The sequence below is a fragment of the Nestor notabilis genome, unplaced genomic scaffold (assembly GCF_000696875.1).
Source record: "Nestor notabilis isolate BGI_N333 unplaced genomic scaffold, ASM69687v1 scaffold6096, whole genome shotgun sequence".
NCBI lineage: Eukaryota > Metazoa > Chordata > Aves > Psittaciformes > Psittacidae > Nestor > Nestor notabilis.
The window spans coordinates 48,303-73,645 of NW_009932289.1; the positions used below are offsets into that span (position 1 = coordinate 48,303).

At 44.4% G+C, this 25,343-nt stretch overlaps 1 protein-coding gene across 1 annotated transcript in view; it reads left to right on the plus strand.

The window, feature by feature from the left end:
- LOC104407128 (tolloid-like protein 2) overlaps positions 1 to 25,343 on the plus strand; it is a gene marked incomplete at both ends in the record, with an annotated part of 77,987 nt that overhangs the window by 48,019 nt on the left and 4,625 nt on the right. Inside the window, 9 exons of the mRNA XM_010016315.1 lie at positions 2,015 to 2,092; positions 5,961 to 6,131; positions 8,097 to 8,214; positions 8,630 to 8,808; positions 9,106 to 9,211; positions 14,181 to 14,305; positions 20,026 to 20,141; positions 22,103 to 22,205; positions 24,963 to 25,079. Of these exons, the coding sequence (XP_010014617.1) occupies positions 2,015 to 2,092; positions 5,961 to 6,131; positions 8,097 to 8,214; positions 8,630 to 8,808; positions 9,106 to 9,211; positions 14,181 to 14,305; positions 20,026 to 20,141; positions 22,103 to 22,205; positions 24,963 to 25,079 (1,113 nt within the window). The remainder of the gene's footprint in view (positions 1 to 2,014; positions 2,093 to 5,960; positions 6,132 to 8,096; positions 8,215 to 8,629; positions 8,809 to 9,105; positions 9,212 to 14,180; positions 14,306 to 20,025; positions 20,142 to 22,102; positions 22,206 to 24,962; positions 25,080 to 25,343) is intronic.

The following is a 25,343-nucleotide window of genomic DNA, read 5'->3' on the forward strand; positions in this document are numbered from 1 at the left end:
ATCTCTTCCCCCTTCTATGTTTTCCAACCATTTTTCTATTGCTTTCACTGCATTTTCTTCTACTGGCCCTGTCCTCAAGGTTCTCTTGCCGCTGGATGACCTTTCAGTACTCCCACCCTCCCTACACTCCACAGCTGCTGGTACTACATACAATTCAAATCTCAAGACTGTATGACTGTTAGTTACTCCATCGGTGGGGCAATCAGCAGAACCCTGGGCAGATTTTATGATAGGGTACAAAAGCATTAAGCACTTTGAACTTTTTACTCATGTAGACATTTTTAAGAAACTGTAGAATAATACCACAGGAAACAACATTGTGAAAATGCTTCAGCTTCTTCACCCTTTTGAAATATTTAGCCTCTCTGAGTTTGGGGTTTGGTTTTTTACTTTGTTTTGCGGTTGTTTTTTGTTTTTCTTTTGCTTTTCTGGCTATTGCTGGGGGAGTTTGTTTTCGAAACAGACATTTTAGAGGAAGCTGATGGGAAGAAGTAGAAAATATTTTGTGAACAGAAAAATACAGTTACAAAATCAAGGCAGAAGATGAATAATTCAGGGGCTTTTCAGTGCTCTGAAAACTGCTTTGATTAACAGTACTTATAGAAATCAGACTGTAGTGGTAACAAGCAATACGAGTGGAGGCAGAGCTCAATTTGCTTTTGCAGCACAGGTGAGTTTGCACAGTTGGTATTTTTCTTTATAGTGGGCAGAACTATTCTAAAGTCCTTTGAAACAGAAGTGTGAATAAGTTACTGTTTGTTTTAAATCACCTTCTGACACTAGGTGACGTTTTAAATCTTTTTCTGTGGCAGAATGGTTCTAGTATTGAGGGAAAACCCTATTTCTACATCATACATCAGAAAAACTAAAATCAAGTACTGGGCTACTGCCAAGTATTGTGGTACCTTAATGGTCAAAAGACTAGTAGGGCCTATAGATAGGGGTCTCCATCTCCATTCCCTAGCAATGTGACTTTCATGAGGAACTAGGATCTCTTCTTGTCTTCATCTTATGGTAGAGGATTCTGGATGCACTGAGCCTGCTCTGCCCTCTCTCTGGGTGTGGTGGACAGCCTAACCTGGTAGAGTCACCTCTGCAGCCCCTGCACGCTGCTGCGAGCAGTGCTCTGCTGTAGCACACTGCTGGGGAGAGGATAGAGCAGTTCTGTCTGGTGAAAAGGAGAGGGTTAGGCACAGTGCTGGTACAAAGTTGCCATAGAACCGTTGTGGTTTCTGTACCAAATAGATGTGACATCAAGCAGTCACATCCCTCCTCCAACATGTTGGTGTATTGTGCATCACAGGAACCTCATAAGTTGGTTTTCTGTGTGGAAATAGGAAAGCCAGGCAGCGAGGCACTCAGGGTGGACCTACTGGTTTTGTTTTGGTGACTGAGCTGGAGGGAGACACCTCCATGGGGACCTTCCTGTGCCTGGCAGTTCCTGTGCAGTAGGAGCAGTAGCTGGTGCTGGATGAAGCACAATAAATACTCAGGAGCTAACATTGCAGTTCTTCCTGCTTTGATAGCCAGTGGGAATCAACATCATAGAGAAGGACTTTTATTTTCAAATTAAGCTGAATTCAGGCCAGAGGTATAAAAGTTGGTAAGGGTGTATTCGTCTGAATGTATATTATTCTTTTTCTTGACAGTGTACATTTTTTCATTTGAGATGTAATAGTGGTACTTACTATTGCTAGCATCTTCCTTGCATAGCTCCTTTCTCAGTAAAGCTTCATGGAATTAGTCTTTCCTAGAAGAGACTTTCTGCCTATTCAAGTATATGGCCAAACTAAGGCACAGAATGGTAATGAATTGCAAGGTGTCCCTGTAGACGGGGAACAAATCAAGGAAAAGAGCCTGGATCTTAAGTCTCTGCACCCTGTATAGGAAAAACAGCCAGTTTCTGTGGCCAGCCAGCACCCAGAAGGCATCACTGATAGCTGTTGTCCTTCCTATGACATAGCTTTGCCAGCCAACTCACCAGGAGATGTCTCTGCTCTTCTTTCCATTGCAGGAGGCCTGGGAGAACACTCTCTTACGTCAAGTGGGAACGCCACTTCAGCTGATCGTAGTAACAAAGCAGTTAAAAAGGGTAATGTGGTACCCCACCCAGACCTTTGGGTATTTTTTTATTTACTTTTTTATCCCCTGTAAAACCATGTTTGTCCTGTGTACATCTCTGTGCTTCTGTGTCTGGGAGACCAGCTCTGCCCAGGCATCTGCACTTGTTGCTGTTGGTGGACTTTCTGCAAGGGTGGGTTTGCCTTGTATAGTGTGCTGTATTGACCCCAGCCAAGCACCCATACAGCTGCTTGGTCACTACCCCCTTTCTCTGGCAGCATAGCTGAGAGAGCAGGAAAAGCAAAAGTGAGAAAACTCTTTCATTGAGATAGTTTAATAAGTGAACGAAAGAGGAGGAAAAAATTTCCAAACCAAGTGATACAAAGGCAACTGCTCACCCCTATCCACAAGCAGACTGATGTGCAGGCAGTTTCTGAGCAATAGCTATATTGGGAGCCAAAACCTAGCAGATTTTATTGCTAAGCATGATAACATGGTATGGGATATCCATCTAGCCCATTTGGGTCATTTATCCCAGCTGCATTCCCTTCCAGCTTCTTGCCAATTCCATGCCTACTTGCCTGGGGAGTGGACAGGCCTCAGCAGCACAAGGAAAAAAAAGCCTTGATGCTCTGCAAGCACTTTTCATCAATAGCTTGAACGTTAGTGTGTTATCAACACTTTCTTAGCCACAAATCCAAACTTAGTATGTTACAGGCTGCTCTGAGGAAAGTTAACTCCATTCCAGCCAGACACGACATATAGTTAGCCACAGCTGTCACCAGGACAGCCAAAACATTTTACTTCAAGGCAGAGAGCGTAGTGCTAGCTCCCTGATGTAGGGATGTTTCAACTGAACCACTTTAAGCTGCTCTTCCCCAGGGAAAGCAGGGCTATCACCAGGCCAAGTTTTTCCTATTCGTGTAGGTAAGGTGTTGCTGCTTACAGGATCAGTCTAGACCTGTGAACTTAGAGGCATTCCCTCAGGGTTTCCCTGTTCTGTGCAAGATGTTTGCAACCCACTGCATGCAGGGGGGACTGTTGTTTTCCATGCGTAGACTGAGGCAGAGAGACCATATGGTGGCTTAGTCCGAGGGGAGAGACATTCATACTTGTGGCTGCTGTGTGCATAGCCCAGTGCTGTATTTCCTCATCAGAGCTGCTTATGTCTTCTGAGCTGGTGGCAGGCCTGAGGCAGTGGAATAGTGGGCAACAGCTCTTGAAGAAGGTGTTTCTGCTTGCAGAGCTGTGTTGGTACTTCTGGTGGCCTGTTTCCACTTAGAGATAGGCTGGTGCTGCTGTTGGTATAAAGCTGGGCTGTCTCTGCTGTTCAGCTAAGAGTCTCCTGAGTGAGTTTCAGAGAGCAGCAAGGACTGTTTCATGGCATGTTGCAGATGCAGAGAGCTGCCTGGGCTGTGGGGAGTGTAAAGAGTCTCCCACCCACCACAGCTGGTATGCAGAAACCTCTGAGTGCTGTTCCTCATGGAGGAAGGGAGGATTTTAGAAAGGATCTCGGTTGTCGCAGGCTTAGTGATAGTATGAGTCAGTAAGAGAGGTTATGTCCAGGTAGACTAAGCATTAGAAAGGTTGCATGGCTTTATTTTTCACTGAGGAAACCCTTTTCATGCATGCAACTTGGCAGTGACTGTAAGCAGTGCTTCTTCAAGCATGCTGTCCAGATTTCGTCTGTCCCCTGGTGGTATGGCATCTGCTGCCTGCTTTTCCCAGGTCCCTGCTAGGAGGGTGTGTCAGGCCTCTCCAAAGACCCACTGCAAATTTAAGTTGTTAAAGGCAGAAAATTCTAGCAGGCATCAGGAGCAGTCAAAAGCTGTTGCAGGACTGGTGCAGAGAATTCACACAAGAAGGTGTGTGGCTAGCAAGGAATGTAAGCATTGGTGGGGCAGAAGTGCAGACCCAGGGTCCTCTGTGCAGAACTCCTACCATACCAGGTGAAGGAGAGTGTGGGGCTGATGGCTCCTCACTTGCCTTTCCTGGCAAGAGCTGTTTATGTGCAAAACCATGGAGATTCTGGGCAGCCCAAGGAGCAGTTTGTGACTGAGAGACAGGTATCCATGAGACTGTTCCTGTCTCAAGACCTCTCCCTTATTCCAGCTGTGTCCCTTGTAATGCAGCAGCAGTACCTCTGTAGGATATGTGTATGAAAAGAAGGGGAGTGTGGTTCTTATTTCACTGAGGGAACCACCAATCTCAGAGCATCTGCCTTCCAAGGTCCAGCAGCTGGCCTGGGGATGGTGCAGCTTCTGAAATGGCAGGTGGAGCCAGCATGCCAGGGATGTGCTCAGGAGGAAGAGGAACAAAAGGCAAATTCCCAGCTTTGTCCTGCAGCTCATAGCAAGGCCTTTAGCAGGAAGGGCTGGACCTGGTGAAGCAGGAAAGGAGGGTTTGAAGTTCACTCCTTCCATCCCCCTGCACTACCTTAATTTCCTTCCCATTGTTTTGATCCCCTCAGCCTTGACAGTAGTGGTCTCTTTACCAGTGCTTCCACTGCAGGGATAAATGGGAGCAATCTAGTCACTGGAGGAAGGTCTCAGCAGGGCTTGTGCTTTTTCATAACCTGGCAGCCCATGTTCCTGACTTGGGAGGCAAAGCTGTAGCCTGTCTTGCTGATTTCCGTACAAATCACAAGACCACAACTGGAGCTTAGATTCCTTCTCTTGGACCTTCAGAGAGATTCACCAGCACTGAGGAGCAACCACCAGCAGTGCTACCTCTGGAGGTGAGCAGGGAGTTCCCCTTGGTGTGACCCTTTAGGCGAGCACTTTCTGCAGGTCTAGCAACCCCTATACTCTATTACTCCTTTACCCAAGCCCAGCTGATGAGTTGGCTGTGCAATACAGGCAGCTTATTTAAGACATGGTGTCTATTCAGTCTTTACATGTGCCAGTAAAGCCCAGCTGGACTACAGTTGCTTTGAGATTTTGGGTCACTCATGGCATGGCAAATGGGGGTGAGCAGCCAGGAAGCTCTGAATGGAGGGTATTTTCTGCTGGGTCAGACCCACACCACATTCAAGTGTAATGTGTAAGCATAGCCAGTATCTGAGCAGAGCTGCAGCAGTGCAGGAGCAGGGTAAGGTACAGGGTCTGCATAGGAAGCCTAGATGAATCCTCAGGCAGATTCTACGACCAGCACTGAGCACCACACAAGCAGGGCTTTTTCATCTTTTTAGCAATAAATGAGACATGTTTTACTCTCCTTTTATATTTTTGCTCCTTTCCATTAAAACGCAGAGATTGACCATGGATGGAGATTTGTACTACCTATAGAATGCCTCAGCTTTTCCACTCTGAGTATCCCTCCTCCAGCAGACACTAATCTGTATATGTTTCCAAACCACCCAAGATCTAGCATGTGAAAACAAACACTTTTATGTAATACTTTTCAGCCTTGAGCATAGGTTTCAGCCTAAGGGTCCTGTTCTCTTCTTCCAAGGCCAACTCGAACACGTAGCTGTTGCTACTGTGAAGCTAGCCCTGATAGAACAAACCTTTCTCTGCAGAGCTGGATGAATAGGGCAGGTTGAGAATATACAGTGATATCTGGGCTTGTTTAACCCCCCTTCCTCCTATTCCCCTTGTTTAAGTACAGCGTTGCCATGTATGAATTGCTGTTGGAGAGGGGCGGGTGTCCCTTTACATTTTTCTGGGACAATAGGTTTGGCATAGCATGTATGGAGGCTCCAGACACGAAGGGCCAGGTTGCTACAGATTAACTGTCTCTTAGTCCCAAACAAATCATGGGCAAATATGACTATGACTTCTGGTTTGGGTAACACCTTGCTTTTTCTGTTTTTCTTTTTCTAAAGCTCCAGGGTATTACCTGAGGGCTGCACATGGAGCTAACGAGGATTTAAACAGTGTTGCCACTCTGTCTTGCAGACCGCAGGCAGAACACAACGCTTGCAAGGAGGCCGAAGAGGAAGGAATATAAAGATGAATCTGGAATGGATGCACACTCCTCTCCCAGAGTGCGCAGGGCAACCACATCCAGGGCTGAGAGGATATGGCCAGGGGGGGTCATCCCCTATGTGATCGGAGGAAATTTCACTGGTCAGTAGTGAAAACATTGCTCCCTGTTTGGTGATTGGTGAGTGTCTCAAAATGTGTGGGAGATCTCAGGAGCAGAGTTTTCCCACAAATAACTCTCCTGGGGCACAGTGGGCATGTGGTTGCACAAGGAATCGTGCACTGTGGAGGCTAGAGACTGAAGTGTGCAGTGAGATGTTTCTTCTCTTGGAGTCCAAGAAATTGGGTGACTTGGTCACTTTTCTTGATTGCTTCAGGTGCTGGCACCTGTGAGTTGTGCTCATCCCCTGTGTTTCCAGAAAGTGATCCTCTCTGCTGTTGGAAGAGCAGGAGCAAAAGTACCCTGGGTTGCTTTCTGAATCCCCACTTGGAGAACTTCCCCTGAGCATTCTGCTTCCTGAACTGCTGTTTTCTGGGTACCAACTTCAGGGTCTCCTGTAGGTGTGTGAAGGAGAGGAGCAGTGAGCTGTATCCCATGGTGGATGAGGAGCTCTCCAAAGTATCCTTTTTAGGATCTTTGTAGTGTCTCCTGGGCATTGTCCAAACTAAGGTGTCTCTTGGGGTGCAGCATATCACTTGTCTGTGTCTCATGTGAAGCAGACCACCTCTGCATAGCTCAGTGGTTCCCCATGAGATTGGTTTTCTTGACACATGGATGACAAATGCTCTGTGCCTCACTTGAGCCAGCTCCTTCCAGTCTCCCCCAGGCTGCCTCCGCCATCTCCCACTAGGATCCAGCAGGCCTTATTGCCTTGGGCTCCCATGATGTACTTTGTCACAGCACCCACACTGCTGCCAGAAGTCTGCAAAGCCCCAGTGGAAGGGTTTGTTCCCCTCCTACAAAGGGAGGGGCTCATGCAACCTGGCAGGATATTGAGTAGCCTGCTAGCCACAGCTGTCCCCCCAACACTTGTCAGAGAACAACCATCCCCATCCCTCAGGGTCTGATGAGAGAGTGTTCTCTGTGTTACATGTGCCCCACTGCCCTAACCAGACCAGAGTAGGTAACACCATCCTTCCATTTGGGAGACTGTGTAAGAAGCAGCTCTTGCCATAGGACAGTTCTTTCTTGCGTTCAGTTTGGTGTTTTGCACCCTGGAGTGCATCTCTCTATTCCATGTGCCTTTCTGATGTACTTCTGCCTTTTCTCCACTCTCTAGTTGCTCTTGAGATTGGCAGCTTACTCCACCCACAGCCCTGTGTGTACCAGAGGCTCTGCTGGAAAGACAATACTGTAGGAAAGCCTTCTAAGGCTGTGTACCACTCTGAGGCATCAGTGCCCAGCTCTCTGAATGGCTGTTCTGGATGCTGCTGAGTGACTGCTGTAGGTAGCCCATTCCCTGGGAACAGGACGTTCCGTTTCCTGTCTTCTTGCAAGTGTGTAATACCCTACTTCACAGGTGTCTCTGTTGAAGTCCTGAGCTTTCCCTCAGTTCAAGCATAGAGCAGGGTACCTCTACACCTTCTTATACTGCCCTGAGACTGCTTCTAGCTCCTATATAGTTCTTGCTTCTAATTTTAAAGATCAACTACCTGACGACAGCTTTGCCTTAGTTTTGAGGAGCATCTGTAGCACTCATGAGATATATGGGTCTTGAAAGATGTATATGGCCATGGTGCATTGCACCACGAGAGTAAATTTGGCACACCACTAAGCAGCTGGTGCACAGATCAGATCAACAAGCAGCTCTGTCAGAATGACCTCTACATAGCAAGGTGACATTTCTCTATGCAGAAATATCAATGTGCTTAACCAAGTTTGCTACCTCTTTAATTAGAGCAATTCATTCATCAAGCGCAAGGAAAGAAAAGAATGATACAGTAAATTAGTGCAACAGTTGGAAGTAGGTCCCAGTTTCCTAGAGATGTTTACAGGTGTAAGATTGACTGTTGGAAGGATTGACTGTTCCCCTATCCTGATGAAGTCCACTAGAGATTTTCCAGAAAGCCAGGCCTTCACTGTTTGCTTTTCTTGGTTTTCTGTTTCAGGAACCCAAAGAGCTATCTTTAAGCAAGCAATGAGACACTGGGAGAAGCACACTTGTGTAACATTTGTGGAGAGAACCGATGAAGAGAGTTTCATTGTGTTCACATACAGAACATGTGGGTAAGTGACACACATATTCCCTGCAGCTATGTATGTTGCAAACATCTTTTTCATTGACAAATGGCTTTGTAAGTCCAGCTCTGGTCAGAATAGACCAATGGCTACATGGGGGAATCTGTCACAAGAGATGCATCTGTCACAGTATGGATTGCCAGGATAATTTAGAATTTGCTTAGAAGAAGGTGCTAAGCCTTGCTGGATTCTTTTCTCTGGGATAACACTTAAGTGTGTATATGCATTTTTATTGATATACACTTCACTATTTTCTTTTATACATACACACACATGTAGGTACATATAGTATATGCAACTGCTGGCCTGTCCTGGACCCTGCCAAATGCCATTCTCTGTTATTACTGCTCAGACTTCCTCAATTCACTGATTTTCTCATGAATTTGTGGGTATTCTTTTCCAGATGTTGCTCATATGTGGGTCGCCGAGGAGGGGGCCCTCAGGCTATATCCATTGGAAAGAACTGTGACAAGTTTGGTATTGTGGCTCATGAGCTGGGTCATGTAGTGGGTTTCTGGCATGAACACACACGGCCTGACAGGGACCAGCATGTCACGATCATCAGAGAGAACATACAGCAAGGTAAAATAGCACTTCAGGTTATTCCACCTGGCTTTTGGGTGGGTGGAAACATTTCTTGCTGGACTTCTGGAAAACCCTAGTAGTTTATGAGCTGGGACAGAGAACAAAAAATATTGCTAGTTCTTGCCTAGAGTAAGGTCAAAATGGTTGGATGAATAGAGATTTTGGATGTCCAGCTGGAATTGTTGGAATGTAGGAGTATATCCCTTTCATTCTAGGCTACCAGAGATGGAAGGGGGTTTTTGTTTGTTTGTTTTTAAGAGATTTGGTTTTGTCCCTTTGTGTTTGGCACCACAGGACAGGAGTACAACTTTTTAAAGATGGAAGCTGGGGAAGTGAACTCACTGGGGGAGACCTATGACTTCGACAGCATCATGCATTATGCTAGGAACACATTCTCCAGGTGATGATCTAAGGTTACATGTCATTGGGACTATTTTCAGTAGTTGTGATTCACTCTGTGGGATACATGGAGCCTAGAAGGAGGCCTGTGATCTATTGCAGAGATATGTTGAAGTTGCAGTGAGCTCTGCTGCATTGCAAAGCTTGAAAAATATGTGAAAAAGCAAGATGGGTGAAGAGAAGTATGGTGCATTCATGTTTTCTCCTTCCTACTATATCCGCCCAGTGCCCTTAGTCTCAGAGACCTTCCAAAGCCGTGTTAACATGTTTCGCAACCTTTCCAGGCAGCATGTATGTATGTGTGTGTATCTATCCACATGCAAGGAGGGCAATGCTAAAACCAGCTTTGAATCTCTTGGTTGTCCAGCTCATGCTTTAGAGTCACAATGTTGCCTTCAGAGTCTGTAGCAGCTTTGCCAAGGAAGAATTTGAACTCTAGATCATGATCTTTAATTACTTGGGTATTTTTTTTAGCCATTTATGTATGTGCTTCAAATCATAGCCTCTGGAGCTCTGTAATTCTGGGTGACTGGGTTCTTCATGGAAAAGTTTTCAGTCCTGTCCCAACTAACTGACCAATTTCTGTGTACACTGTTTGCCCTTGACTCCCATCTCACCCCTCCAGATGGAGGGATTTTCTGATCGAACAGCCTTACTGAATAGAGAGGTGAAATGAACATGATTAGTTATGTTCTGGATTTGGAATGAGAGTTACTGTATGACCAGCTTCATTTGGCTGCGTTATTTTTCCATAAATCCCATTACTGCTGCTTCCCAAGAGCTTTCCACCACTACATACCATGAGTAAATGGGATAGGAGGCAGAGCACAAATATTCACAGTCTTGAGAACTTTTTGTTGCAAGAATTAAAGGTGCAGCTTTTTTAATTTTCTCATTTCCCAGTCATATGGAACTGCCAAACCTATTGTTCTGTGCTTTTGTTTCTGAAGCTTTGTGTCAGCTAGGGGAAAATGATCAAACTTGCTGAAATGCTGCTTGTTCTGGCAGGAGGAGATGGTAACTGGGCAAAAGTGCTTTGTAGCCTTCAGAGATTTCTTTCGATCAGATACTCAAAGCAAACAAATTTTCTTCCCTTGAGGCATCTGCTGGATCCTTCCAGCATTTGCTAGACCCTAAATGGTTAGAATTGTCTTGCACAAAAGCGGGATTAAGTTATTACTGCCATTTATATTGTAGATGCCTTTGAGTTTGTGTATCTTGAAAACCGGGGTCCTTCAGAACACTGCTGGGCCAAAACTGGATAAAAATGGCAAGAGTCCTTCTAAATTTAAATTGGTGCTTAATAGGATTTTTAAGTCTGTTTTCTTTAAGTCCTTTGTCTCTGTGACCCACCCTCACCCCAGTCACAGTCTTTGTGCGGTAATTGAAGTGAGCACTAAGTGCCTCTGTGGGCTGATTGTGTTCTTACCATAAATAGGCAGTGCTGGGAACAGGCTTTTACTTTACCAAGACCTGTCTTGACATCTGCTCCCCTAAGGAGAATGATGCTTACTTTAACTAATCAGTAGAAATCTGTGAGTTTATGTGTGTCTCCTTCCTACCTTACTGAGTTTTGCAAGTGCTGGCCAATTGCAACCCAAGCTGACAAAAGCATAGACTCCACGAAGATAATAAGTTCCAGCAAATTTCATTAAGATCAGTGGCTAGGTATGAGAGACAGCCTCTGTGTGACCCAGGAGAAGGGCTTTAGTGTGTGTTAATACATTAACAGGCACTAGAAAGTCCATGTAGGAAAAAGATGGTACCCTAGCACTCCACCAGTGGAGGTGGGGTGTGAGTGGAAGAGGAGGTGAAGGAAGCAGAGCCATGTCTGCGACTTGTTGTTTTGTAGCAGCTTTTATATAGCACTTAGCACAACCTTGATGTTTTTAAACTCCTGTGAATGGTGACAGCAAGTCATATGGTGTTTGCCATGGTCAAACGCTGCTGCAAATCCTGGGTCACTCCTCATTTTCAGTTCACAGCAAAACAAATTTCTCATTAGCATCTGTGGCTAATAGGAATAGGAGTATGGCACAAGAGACTGTAATGACAGCAGTAACAATTTTTTAACATGGGAATTTCTGTTGTGTGTCAGAAAGTTGTCTGTTTTGCAGAATATGGCTGCAGGATTTTACTTCCTGGTGCATTCCTTACAGACATAGTAGCAAATTAAAATGAATATTTCTGTCATTAAACAATCTCTTTTACAGCTGTCAAGATCCATAAATGGCAGCTTAGCAATAAGAATAATTAAACCTCTACAGAGCCCTAAGCAAATTGTGGGTTACCTTAATTCACTAAGCCTCTTGCTAGTAGACATGGCAGCGTAGCCTGGAGTTACAAAACATGACCTCTGCAAAGCTTGTGTTGCATCAGGATGCAGGTAGCACTGCCTGTGTGTCAAGGGACATCTTCTTGGTGTATTTGCAACGCACCATTAGTAATCCTGTACAAGATGTATACACATCCTCCACAGGTTTTACTTCATGGAGTTACACTGCTTCTCTTGTGCACATGCGGATATAAATACAGAGTTAGGACAAAATGTAGCTGCCTGCAGCTAAGTGCTTAATCTGCATTGGGTATCTGCTTCCTTGAGCGGTGTTTAAGCACCTGTATCTAGTGCCCTCAGATGGGACAGTGAATGTTCAGCATTTATTGAGATCAGTTGATAACTTGATAATGTTTGCATGATGCTTTACACATTCAGGGTACTGTGCAGATGCTAATGACTCTTGAGAGTATCTCTTCTCAAACTTTGTTGTTCTTAGCTGGTAGCAATGGTCAGTTGTTGTGCTTGACCACTGCATTGGGCAGGTAATACATGTTCTGCCCATGCCTGGACAGCAGAACAATGGGGCATCCAAGATTCCTGGGTTCTTTTCCTACCTATGTGATGATAGGTTAAGTATTTTATTCAATGGTTAGGGTGTTAGTTACTGAGCTGCTCTGTTTAATGATGTCTGCTTGGTGTTTATTGATTTGTGATCCAAAGTATCAGTGCTTTTAGAGACACTCACCAAATGTGCAACTTAACATCATAAGTGTTGTTAAGCAGATGTTTGGGTAGACAGCATGGGACTGCTGGAACCTGTGTGGTTTAGGCCAGACTCTTCCCTATTCTCAGTTCCTTTGATTGTAAAATGAGAGGAACTATAGTTACTGCTTCCTAATTTGGAGTCATGTTCAGCAATGCGTGTGAAGGGAGTAGAAAATTCAGTTGGTGGAAGAAGAAAAAACAGAAATCTGACAGCCCCAACCTAGGATACAGCCCTGTGGAAGAAAATGTGTTTATCAAGTTGTAAGCATAATTTGAAGTATTGTGTGAGCAATACCCTAGCTGTATGCTATATGCAGAAGGATGGGGTCTGTGAGTATGCAGCTGTGAGGGATGGAATGGGAAAAAGAATCAAATGTTTGCTTGTGCAAGTGGTGGTTTCTCTATTAAACTTTGTCATTCTTCCCTGGTTGAGCTTGGAAATCTGCAGAAAGCATTTCACTGGCCACAGAAGTATGTCCCTGCCAAATGCCTAGTTCTTCTGTGAACTCCTGAGGAGCCTTGAAAATGTACCAACCTGTTTCTCTGTGAGTGGTGTTACTGGAACTGGAGGATTTATTTTCAGTGCATAAACTTAAATAAATTCAGCCTGAGGCATGCAGCTGGCATGTAGAATGCCAGCCTGAATATGTCAATCAAAATTTGATAGGCTCACCTCAGAGCTTGTAAGCACTGATTTTGGTGTTGATCAGGAATTTTCCTACCACTGAAGAAAAACAGCATTCCCCATGCAAAAGCTGATTCTAGTTTCTAAAATAGATTAAGTTCTTTCTCCTCTTTCTTCAGTTTGAATATTTACAAAATAATTTTACCTCACAAAACATGTTTAGTAGAATGATATTTTATTTTCAAGATACTGACTACAGCTCTAGACAGCTGTTATCCAAATTTAAGATAAAACCAATGCAAAAAACCCCTCTCAAACTTCTTCCGAAGGCTCTCACACAACTGAGCAGCCCAGTGAACAAAATTACTTGATCTTAACCAGTACCTGAAGACTCCTTCATCAGGACTAGGCAGTACTAAAATTATTGCTTCTGCCCCTCAGAAAGAGAAGTCTGCCTCACTGAGCTGATGCTGAACTGTCAAGCTCATTGTTAGCTTTGGCACCTCCAAGCCTGTTTGTCATTCCGGGGTGCAGTCAAATGGTTCCTGTGGACTGGACAGCCTGGTGGCAAGGGTCTGGACTTTACCAATGTGGAGTTCTGGTTTCAGATTTGTCCCACTTCAGCCAAGGCTGCCTTGGGGTCTCTCTTGCATTTTGCTTAGATGCATGGACTTTTCTTTTTGATGGAAGTGAGGCCCAAGCTTAAATCCTTTACTGGACTGAGATCAGAGGTGCAGTAAAGAGCTCCTGAGTATGAAGTACCACATGAAAGAAACAGTAGTGAGTAAAAGAAGCAGAGAAAAGTAGAGTTATTAGGTTGGAAACTTGTACAGGACAAAGGTAGAATTCTTGATCTTTTTCTCTTGTCTGTGGCAACCAGTCACTGACAGCCCAACCCCATCTGCTACTGAACAAACTCTTCTTCCCTCTGCTCCTTTGGCTTAAGTGTCCAGTCTGTGCTCCTGCTGAGCTAGATGTGCCATCAACCTTCTGCAAGAATATTTCATTTCTTTTTCTGATTTATGGCAAGGAATGTATCTATACTCAAACAGAGGCAGCAGCAATTTTGATATATCAAAAGAGGAATTTACTGGCTTGGCAGACTTGCCTGTACATTTGGAAGCTGTCTGCTCTAGTGAGAAGGCCACCTCAAGACAGGCAGTTATCACAATCTGCATTACTCTTGCTTGTTAGCACGGGATATGGTCAAGGGGATGGTGTGGAAGGCCTGCCAGAATGACTTTCTGTGCATCATGTCACTTTCCCCACTTCACCGCTCTGTGTCTCTGTTCTTCCCTTTAGAGGGGTTTTCCTCGACACCATCCTTCCCCGTCGTGATGATAATGGGGTCCGGCCAACTATTGGTCAGCGTATTCGCCTGAGTCAGGGAGACATCGCCCAGGCAAGGAAGTTGTACAAATGCCCAGGTAAATATGGCTTATGGAGATGGCTCCAACTTTATTACAGATACATGGTTTATCAGGAAGGCATTGGATTCAAGAGTATCTTAATGATTCCTTTGATGAAAGAGACTGAGGAAATGTAGACCGTCAAAAGCTTCAGCCTGGAGCTGTGGGAGAATTGAACTTGCCTAACGTGTGTCTCCTATTAGTACTTCGCTAGTATTCCTGTTTGGTTTAGGGCTTCAAGTTGGTCCAGTGTAGACTCTGTTCCTAGAAAACTAAATCAATGTACAAGACCATGGAAAGAGAGGGGTCTAGGAGGTAGCAAAGTGGCTATATTATATCTCTTTTTACCAGAGAGATATCTGGTGTACTGGTTCTCTGCACACCAACCATCAAACTTCTGTTGAGCTATTTATATAATTGTTGTCTCAGAGATAAGGCTTGAGGAAACTGCAAATTTATCCTGTGATTATGGTGTGTTGCACTGAGTCTTGGGAGATAACATGGAAGAAAGCTCAAAAATGCTGATTTGCAAAACAACCAGGTGGTGGAATTTGGTGCTTTGAACTAGTCAGGGGAGGGCTGAATCACTCTTTCTGCTGTCAAAGGATTGATAGACTGGGAACAGCTTTGGTAGAGAACCCATCTACATATGTGTGACATACCAGACCAACAGTCTGTGTCCTGCTTTTTGTGGGGTCTGAAAAGATTGGCAGAAAGGGAGCTGGGGTCACAGATAGATTGGGAGACTAAATTTACCCATCAGAACAGAAGGATCATTTAAAGTGGAGATGTTAGTGAAAGTTTATGCAACAGTTTTAGCTGAATAGGTTAATAAAGAAAACTAAATTTCAGAGAAGTAATCTGCTGGTCTTAAGGACAGGTTGAATATGAGGGTTTGTAATGAAAGGCTCTTTGCTTGAAAGAGAGGCTTCAAGCAAAGATGGCACCCAGTCTGGTGCCATCTACAGCAACTGAGAAGGGAGAGAGCATGAGAAGTGTGATGCTCGGAGGTAGAAAATTTAACAAGCTCTGCTGAATTTCTGAAGGTAATGAAACATCAATGAGAAGATGTTGGAGAATAAGAGAGTTGCCCTAATTTTGCAGAATTATCATGAACGTTCATGATAAGTCATGATAATAATGGAGATAAAAAAGGACTTTTGTAAGGACGGACCAGGAGTTTATCTGTATGGGTTGGTCTGGCCAGAATATTGGTCTAGTTGAGAATGGCTTTGAGCAGTTACAAACTTAATATGATCATACGTGATTAATTCTCTTGGAATAAGCATATCAGAGAGAAAGGGGAGAAGATTAGGAGGGAGGGATGAGTTTACCAGTATACAAAATCACATCTTCAGTGAGTGGCTGGCTAGCACTGCTCTGTGAACCATTCATGAGGCAATGGGAACTGGTTGATAGCTTGCTGTGCAAATCTGCTTCTCTATGTCTAGCTATGGGTCAGAGAGCATAGGTTCATAAGGGTCTAGAATAAATTCTGATGACTTCAGGATCTGTGATGTTTGGGGATCTCTGCTTAGCTTATAGTGAATGGTATAACTTTCTTAGGTGTGCTAGTTCTAATTAATTATTTTTTTTTCTCTTTACCACTTAGAATTTTCTCATTTGCTTTTGGTTGAACAAGATGTAGTTCTTGGAAAATTATCTCATGGATTAGCTTAGGAATTTGTTTGTTTGAATACTCAAAAGAAAGAAAAAAAGGATGTTTTGTACCATGTTTTTTTGATTGAGTCAGACTTAATGCAAGCAGGCTTTTCATTCTCATAGCTGGAAGCACCAACTACAGATTCAGATTTCTTGAGGCAAGACGAAAAGTCACTTTGGCCTGAGGTTAAAGTCAAATTAAAAGCTACAAAGCAACTTTCTTTAAAATGAGGACCCTTCTGATCTCAAGTTTTCCACTTGCAAAATAGAACTTTTCTGCTTTTTAGTGTTGGGGGGTTTTTTTCCCCATAAAGCTTTAGCACAGGTTATTGCAGTTCAAAACATATTTTGCAGCAGAATGATTAGAGCTTGAAGCCCATTAAACAAATTTTCTTCACATATCTATGGTTTTGGTTCGGTTTCCTTTTTTTCTTTGCTTTTACATGCTTTATACACAGGTTTATACACAGGTTGCATTTGAAGAGAAGGCGTACAGTATATTGTATGACATTATTATCTTCAGCTGCCATTTGAATCTGTAGCTTCAACAGTTCTCTTCCTCTGAAAAATGCAAAGCTCAGGAGCTCAAAAACAAAGGACTGCAGTTGTATGTTCAAGCAGGGGTTGAATGAGACTTTAGGTTGAGGAACATTTTGTTTAGTAGTCAAGCTGAGGATTTTTAGGTAAAATGCAACATGATACAGAAATCAAATGGCAGATGGCTTCCCTTTTAGAAAGAGAGTCTCCATCTGAGAATGCCTGAGAAAATCCCCCAGAAAGGAGCTAACATGGTGGAGGATGAGTTACAAGCATGCACTGGTATGAGCCAGGACGACTGCTGTGTCTATTGTAAGAAACAGGGCTGTCCAACTCATTAGACTGGAGCTCTTGTGGCTGCTACAGTTAGGGCTGGCTTAGCTTTTCCATTCTAAAACCCTGCTGGTTTAAATTGATCTTAATTCCCCAAAGCTTATACCTGCTGGGTTAGAGTTAGTGTCAAGCCAGGTGAAACCAAATAAAATTTGTCGAAGGAATTTCTGGAAGGCAAGATGCATTCTGCTACATAGTAGTAAATGCTAGATTTGATATGGTTAAATGGTTGAGGATTTGATGAGTATAGTCACTACAAAAGACTTGAAAACAGCATGTCCTGCAGTTTTGTGCTGTGCTAAAAGAAACAGGTGTAAATCTGCAGGAATGGTTAAGCTATAAATTGAGAATGGTCCTCCATTTTATCATTTATTCCAATTCTCTGTACATTTTCAAAAAGATTTGGTGTATTAGTAACCAGCTGATAAGCAATAAGTGCCTGTCACTCAACTACTTCATTTACAAATGACTTCTGAAGCATTCACCTCTCCTGCTTTGCTTTTCAACTCTGTTCCTTTCTAGCTGCTTACATGTGCAACAGCCTCTTTACCATGGGCAAAAATCACCTCGGCTCAGTTTCTTTGATCCCAGAAGTACCAAACATTAGTGTTATTGGACCTATTGGCTTCTTTGCCACTACCTGGAGTACAGTTGTATTGCTTTTTTGGTGTGCTTTGCAAGATATTGCGCTCTACACACAGATACGCATTGCTCATTATTATCCTGCTTCTCCCTGCATGTGCAAGCAGTTTCCTCTCTGTGCTGAAAGGCTAGCCTCTCCCAGCCTGTCTGGAGAGTTTCCTCTGCAAGGTTTGGGCAGTTAACTAGGTCTCCTTAAACAGTGTTTTGCAGAGTAATGTTTGGTAGTGGATACATTAGTACCTGTTCCATAATTCCACAGTTTCGACAGGAACTGTGTAACTACACTTAGGAGAATTAAGTCTGAACTGTTGGAAACCTTCACTGTGGTTCAGCTTAGGGCAGTAGTCCTCTTTGTTCTGTGTTATTATGGTCATGTAGTATGTGTTCCCAGTGATTTAGAGCCTACTAAATAAACTTTATCTTTTAAAAAGATTTTTGAGCAGAGAAAAAGAATCTTTATATAGCTTGGTGGGTTATGGATTGGGATCTCCTCGTTACTGAGACACCTTGTCAGATGATGGCATTCCTAGAGACATCCTAAGGTGTCCAGACTATGCATTGACCAGTGGTGATGCCAGAGGATCAGCTGAAGAATAGTTTGCTGTCCTCAGCATAAGTATGGCTGGGACTCAGCTTCTTTGGGATGTTTAACTGTTAAATGGGCAGCATGCATTTTCTAGTTGAGGATCGTAGGGCATCCTGGGAGCTGAAATTATCCTAACAGATATTGGTGAAGATAATACGGCAAGGCATCTTTGCAAGAGGTAGAAAGCAAGAAAGTATACTTACTCTGCAAATGACAGCCTTATTTCTTCTCTGGTTCATGCAGGTTATCACTTTTTACAAGCATGTTTCTGCCCACCTGATGTATACAGACAGCATCACCTGCCCAATATTTTGGGAGAGGTGGGAGGATATGAGCTATTTCTACAGAATCGAAACTTAAACTTGCTGTGCAATGCTCCTTTGTAGTTGCATAATGTAGGGGGAGTTTACAGGGCTCAAAACTGCTTGAGAAGGAAGGAGCAATGTAAAGTTTTGACCTTTCATTTATTTTCTTCATTCCTCTAGGGCAAGCGTGTGCATTTACCTGCTGATTTTGCTCAGATGTGCTTTTTTCTAATAGTTAAAAATACCTTTCCTGACAAGAATCACTTTGCCAGATCCCATGCTGACCTGTGCCTTGAAATATGTGCAACTTGTTCCTAGGAGTGACTCCACCTTCCAGAGCACCCCTATAAACTGTTTGGTTGGGCAAACCCCTTTTTATTGTCTGCACCTATTGTTCATCTAGTCTGATCTGTCAACCTGGGCATCAAACTGCTTCAGGGAAATTAAGAAATTCTGGCCTAGGTGACCCCCTTTTCCTTTTTTGAAGATATTAAACTTTTCGAATGGGACCAGTCTCTTTTCACCTCCAAATTCTGACCCACCAATCTAAATGTAATCATGGCTGAAAAATTAGTGAGGGTGTGATAACATGAGGCAGAGGAACATCCTCTGGCATTTCCATGAAAAAGGGAGGACCTTGTTGGATCTTTCAAAGCACTGCTCTTAACATGGGATTTTTGGAAGCTGCCTTACCGTCACTGAGGAAACCAAGCTGCAGTTCAAGGGCAGCTTTATAAGATCAGCTCGTTATGAAATTGGAAAAACAACTGGAAAGCAGATAAGCCAAGGCCCATGCTCCTTGCAATAGGCATTTGCATGTGTCTAGTGAGCATTCTGAAGGAAATGGGAGCTTTGATATTTATGATCCTCCCATCTAGCTCATCAGCTGCTCTGCAGATGTAGATGGTCACTCCCTGTTCCAGCTCAGTCCTTCTGGCTCAGAAAGCAGGAACTACAGCAGTCACAGCTTTCCCAGATGTTAGAAGCCGTGGTTCCCTAAAGGAGCATATGTGTGTGCATATTACTTGCTTTCCAAAAGTCACTCTGGGATCTACATTTCATCAACTGCAGCAGGCCACAAAAACAGGAAGGTGGAGAGCAGAGTGAGCTGCAGTGCTTATGTTTTATCCTGCACAGTGTGACAGAAGGGTAGGTGCTGAATAGATGAAGCATGAGGGCAGAGGGGCTTGCCCTGCTTTTGTTAGGATATTTTAACCCTCCAGAAAGATACTTAACAATGGTAACTGAGAACCTCATTGAGCAGCTTGTAGTGAAGGGAAAACAGATTTGCTGGCAGCAGTCTTGGGGTTGCAAGGTGGGGTGAGGTTGATGTTTTGCATTTAATTAGTGGATAAGATATTCCTCAGTAGGGTTGAAACCTACTGAGTGCTGGCATGTGGAAGGAAGGTGGAGGAAGAAAGGTGCCTCTTTAAAAGCTGTTATACCTGTGTCCTTGCACTAATCATCTTCTATCCTGAGAAATGTGGCAAATTTCACATCACCCCTTTGTCAAGATCTCATTTGGTCAATGACCTTTGCCAGTGCCATGAATGAACATCCTTGGAGCACTAGCCACCAACTGGCACACAACCACGTGCAAACATTTGGGTAGCCCCTGATATCTTTCAGAGAGTCACTCCTCATTGCTGGGTTTTTTTCTTTTCCTCCTGCAGCTTGTGGGGAGACTTTGCAGGACTCAACAGGGAATTTCTCAGCCCCTGGCTTTCCAAATGGCTACCCGTCCTATTCCCACTGTGTCTGGAGGATCTCGGTGACCCCAGGGGAGAAGGTAGGTGCCACACCAGCACAAGGTGTACTCTGTGCTTCCCTGGCATGTGGTTTTGCCTGTGATGACAGCATTAGCAATTGCCAAAAGATCTCCGACGTGCCTGGAGTGCAGGGTTGGAGCCTGGAAAGGACCCTGAGCACCACTGCTGTCTTCCCAGAGATGGAGTCAGGAATACATGGTCCTGAGGAGAGAATAGGTACTGCTGGAGTGCAGCCCCCTCACAGGTCTGGGCTGTGTATTGATCTCTGATCCTTCCTCTCAATTTCAGGTTGAACCCTGCATGGACATTGCCTGTCACCCACCTTTCAAAGCCAGGTGACAGTCAGATGAGTTGGATAAAATGTGCCAGCAAGCTGAGGGCTTGAAGAGAGCCTGAGGAGCTGTGACTGACATCAGTGGCCTGCCCCTGTCACACAGGCATAATGTTCATGTCAGGGGACTCCCGCTCCCTGCCTTGAAACACTGAGCCCCGCTGCGCATCAGTCACCCACCCTGTACACTTTCTTCCCAGCTCCTTTTGTTTTATTGATCTTCCTGTGGAAATGAAATCTTTCCTTAATCCACTAATGCCAGCCCTCCAGGCCTTTCATGCCGTACCAGCCTGCAAGAATGCACAGCCTGGCTTGGGAGCTCCTCAGCAGAGTGGCTTTGCTGAGGACCACCCTCGAGATGCTCTTAAGACTCAGACTTGAACAAAGAAGAGCAGAGCTCACTCATTTTGCAGCAGATGTCTTGCTCTGGGACACGGTTCTGTCACCCGCAAGCCCAGTCCCATGCAGTGCTGAGCTCCCGCCCTTCACTGCAGGGAGAGCTTCACCAGGGGCAGAGCTGCCAAGAACTGCCCAGGTCTTGAGACTATGGCACTGGGAGTTTTGTGGTGTAAATGTTACCACAAATTCTCCCTTTGTCTCTCAACTTCTGAAGAAGAGTTTTATCGGATAGGACCCAGCATCTAAATACTGAACCACTGACAACAAAAACCCCAACAAAAATCAACAAACAAAAAAACCCAAGTTCAGATCAAAAGATTAAATACTTCAACTTATCTGTTTAATCAAATGCAGCACTTGGTACAAAGTAGCAGCATAGCACTGAGGCATTAGCTTCGAACAGATACTGGGCTTGTAGTATTCATTTGCATAGAAACACCATAGAAAAATTTGCTGTCTTAAGTCAGAAAACTGTAAAAGTGTGAACAAAATAAGTGACATAGTTGCACTCTGCACATCCAGCCAGGGCTTTGGGAGAGAATATCTATTTTAATCTAATGATGTTTCTGTGGCAGACTACAGATATAAGTTACTACATTCATCAAATCTTGCAAGGAAAAATGCCAGAAGTGCACCCCATCAGTGACTTCCATAAGCCCATAGCAAGGCCTGTAATCCGTGTTACAGAGGAAGGAGACCAAAGGGATAAAGTTTTAATGCTAAGCTCTGCTCAGTAAAGCCACCAAACATAATTGCATCATAACAATGGTGTGGGTGTAATTGTCAGAATGTGGAAACTTGTCAGCAAAATTAGCTATTTCTTACAAGTGTCATTTATATAAGGGTAGAGACCCCAAACATCTGTGTTTTGGGTCAGTGTGCTTCTCTATGATGTTCACATTAATCAAAACCAGTGATTCAATTTTTTATGAAAAAAAACCCAAAACAAAACCAAAACCCCACAAATTGGACTTTTTTAGTCATTTTAGTAACTGAGGAGCAGTGACTGTGAATTACAGAATGGATAGTTAAGTTCTGCCTGCTGTCATATACTTTCATGGTTCCATTAAAATACTTTGAGAAGCATTTCTTTTTTCAGGAAAGCTGATTAAAAAATCAGCAAGCTGTCCAACTGTCTTTTCCTGTGTACTCACTTAGGCAGCACTGTAGCAGAGGTCAAGCACATAATCTGTAGGGTCTTCCCTTTAAAGTAGCTCCCTTCCCACAGAAGTGTGTGCTCTCTCCTTTCAGATTATGTTAAACTTCACATCAATGGACCTATTTAAAAGTCGCCTTTGCTGGTATGATTATGTGGAGGTGCGTGATGGCTACTGGAGGAAGGCTCCGTTACTGGGTGAGTAGTTGCTTCATTTTGATTGCATTTTTTGTGTTCTTCTTGATGCTTAGGGTGGTAGATGGGGAAAACAAACAGAAACAAACCTTTCTTTACCTCACAGGAGCTTCCGTTAAGCCAGTGTACTGGCTATCCGTTAATGTCTCCATCCAGAGATGTCAGTGTGCTGTATTCCCATCAAATGATGCCTGCTCCAAGACCTTCGTTAGCAGACACTTTATTTCTTCCTTTTGCAGCTTGAGAAGCGAGACAGAGAGGGCATGGCTGGGACTAAAAATGTGGTCTCTGGAGTTTTATTATTGCTTTTTCCTAAGACCAAGGTAGAGCTGCCAGGCAGTCAGAATGAAGCAGCCATACAGCTCCTGGCCCAAGCTCCTGTCATTATTTCTCAAGTATTGTGTTTACAAGTACACAAGCAGTCTGTGCTTTGAGCCTCTGTACTTCTAAGCAGGGAACTTGCTAGACAATGCCTAGGATGTCAAACTGTGCAAAGGCTCTACTCTACTCCTATTCTCAAATGTAAAATAGTGCACTGCAAACAGACACTTCTGTCTGAAAGGAAATTAGTGATCAGGTTGCGTAGCATCACCAGTTGTGATAGAGGTGCTACACCCCATGCTGCAGGACAGGAGTGGGCTAGTCAGCGTGGGATCAGTAGGTTTATGGAGGTCTGGGTGCTCTCCTTGGCCCCACTGGGCATCCCAGCCCTGGTACCAGGTGAGGTGCTAAGGCTGAAGTCATGCTGCTTTCCAGAAGTTTCCATGGGCCTGAGTTTCAGTGCAGAGTTGGAAGTTGGTTTTACTGCTTCCTGCCTGTTTTGGGGCTGGCAGCATGTATCACTTTTCTGCTGTACATGCGTCAGGTAACATTGCTCCAGCAGCTGCGACTTAGCTGGTTATTTATTTTTTCTGCTGAGTAATTTAAAGGTATTTCAGAAGCCAAGCACCTCCCTGTCCCCCAGTGCAGGTGGACCTGCAAGTGTTTCCATCTGGAAGGAGACACTGCATGAGTGGCCACAGCTCCCGCAAGGGGCTGAGCCCATGAAATTAGCTCGGAAGAGGCAAACAGACAGCAATTCAGCAGGGGGTGGGGAGGGGATTAGTTTGAATTGTGAAAGCACGGGCTTCTTGCAGAGAGAAAAAAATACATGTGCACTACATACTTTCCCAGGGAAGTGTGTGAAAACCCAGCCTTTAAATGGTGTATAACTTTTTATGAATGGGCCCTTTATCACACTCTGAGGAGTCTGCTCATTCTCGTTCCTCATCTGTGTTTCCTCTCCTTGACACCCTTGTTAAACTCCAAGTCTAAATCCAGGAGGCAGTTGCTCAGTGACCCTAGAGGAAGGAGCTTTGCAGTGCTGATGTTTTCTGTTAGTATGCCCTCTGGGAGTGGAGATGGGAGATGCTATTGCTACACTGCAGGGCTGTCGCTCTGCCCCAACAGCGCTGGGCAGCTTGGGGATTTAGGGGCTTAGAACTGGGTAGCCAAGTAAAGCTAGGATCCAAGGTAGTATTTGGATGGGTGACTCCATAAGAGAAAAAAGTTGGTGGTGAAACTGCTGTTGAAGAGAAACAAAGTTTGCAACTCACGTGTGGCCTGCCACAGAGGAATAGCTCTTGCATCCCTGAAGGTCATAGCCTTTGTGACCTGCCAGCCAACAAGCCTTGACCTGACACCTTATTTCAGGGTAGGGAAACACCAGTGCAACCTGCTAATGGGAACTAAGGCACTGTCTTAAAGGGAAGGCATTAAGCAGGTTTTTTGCCCAGTGGAGGTAAGCCTTTGCCTGGTGTTGCAATGCCAGGATCCCTATCTCTGCTGTCCTGACTGAATTCAGCCTGGCAAGCTGCTCTCTGCCTCTGTCAAATTCCCACTGGGGATTCAGTTGGACAGGGTGCTAAGGCCGTGTTGAATTCAGTATATAGCCCTGCTGGTGTCAGCTGATGCGAAGAACCACATTTGCCCTGAGTCCTCTCACTTGGTTCTTGCTCTGTTTCTGTGAAGAGCTTCTGTCTGGAACTGTTACAGCTGAACCCAGGACAAACAGGTAAAGGAGCACCAAATCAGAGTTGTTAAGGTTGTTTGGGACATCTGTAGCTGTTCTTTTTCAGGACTCATTCTTGTTGGCAGGATTTGGGTATTTACCAGTGCTGGTGCCTGCTAGAGAGCTCAGATCTGGGTGAACCATGGAGCAAAAAGGCTCTTGGTCTCTCTTGAAAGAGTTTGAATGACTGCAGAGGCTTAACTGGGAAGAGGTGAGAGCAGAGGACAGTGTTTTCTCAACAGCATGGCCACATCTTGCCTTTGGTTTGACTTGGACAATTTTCTGTTAGGTGCAAACTGCTGAAGGAATTTCTAGGGTCTAGCAGGTGGAAAAGATGTTTCCTAATGTCACATCTCTAGAAGGACAAGGGATAGTTTCCCACCCTTGCAGCTCATTTGTCCAATTTTGTGGTCATAAAAAAGAGCTCTTTTGAATTTACCAGAGCAATAGACACTGCATCTATGACTACTGGATTCTGCTGACACCTGAAGAAAACTTTTATTAAATTAATAATTGAAGAGGATATGAATTAATTGGGGGGGATGGGAACAGAAACTCATTTAAAAGCACAAGTGGTGGGAGTGAAAGGGTGTTTTACACAAGCACAGCTCCTTTAACCACAGCCTCTTTGCTTCCTGGAGCCACAGGTGCCTGCTATGCTGTGCTGCCCTCAGCTAGGAGATGTTGATCATCTCTTTCCTGCCTTCTAGGTAGATTTTGTGGTGACAAGATCCCTGAACCAGTAATTTCCACGGATAGCAGGCTGTGGATCGAGTTCCGGAGCAGCAGTAACATCCTGGGCAAAGGCTTCTTTGTGGTCTATGAAGGTACAGCCCTTAGCTAGAAGTCTGTTGCATTGCATGGAGCAGCCAGAACAAGATTCAGGGGGTTATGGGATCAGCAGGAGTTCTGTGTCACCGCATGGTTAGATGCAGCCCTCACTCTTGCCTTTAAGGGAATTGGCAGATTTTGCAGGCTGCTTCAGCAGAAAAGACATGGATCTTCCAATGAGATCATCACATTTTTGGGGGGGACAACAGGATGGCAGCATGGAGCTATAGCTTCTGTTCATACACCACATTCTGTTTGCC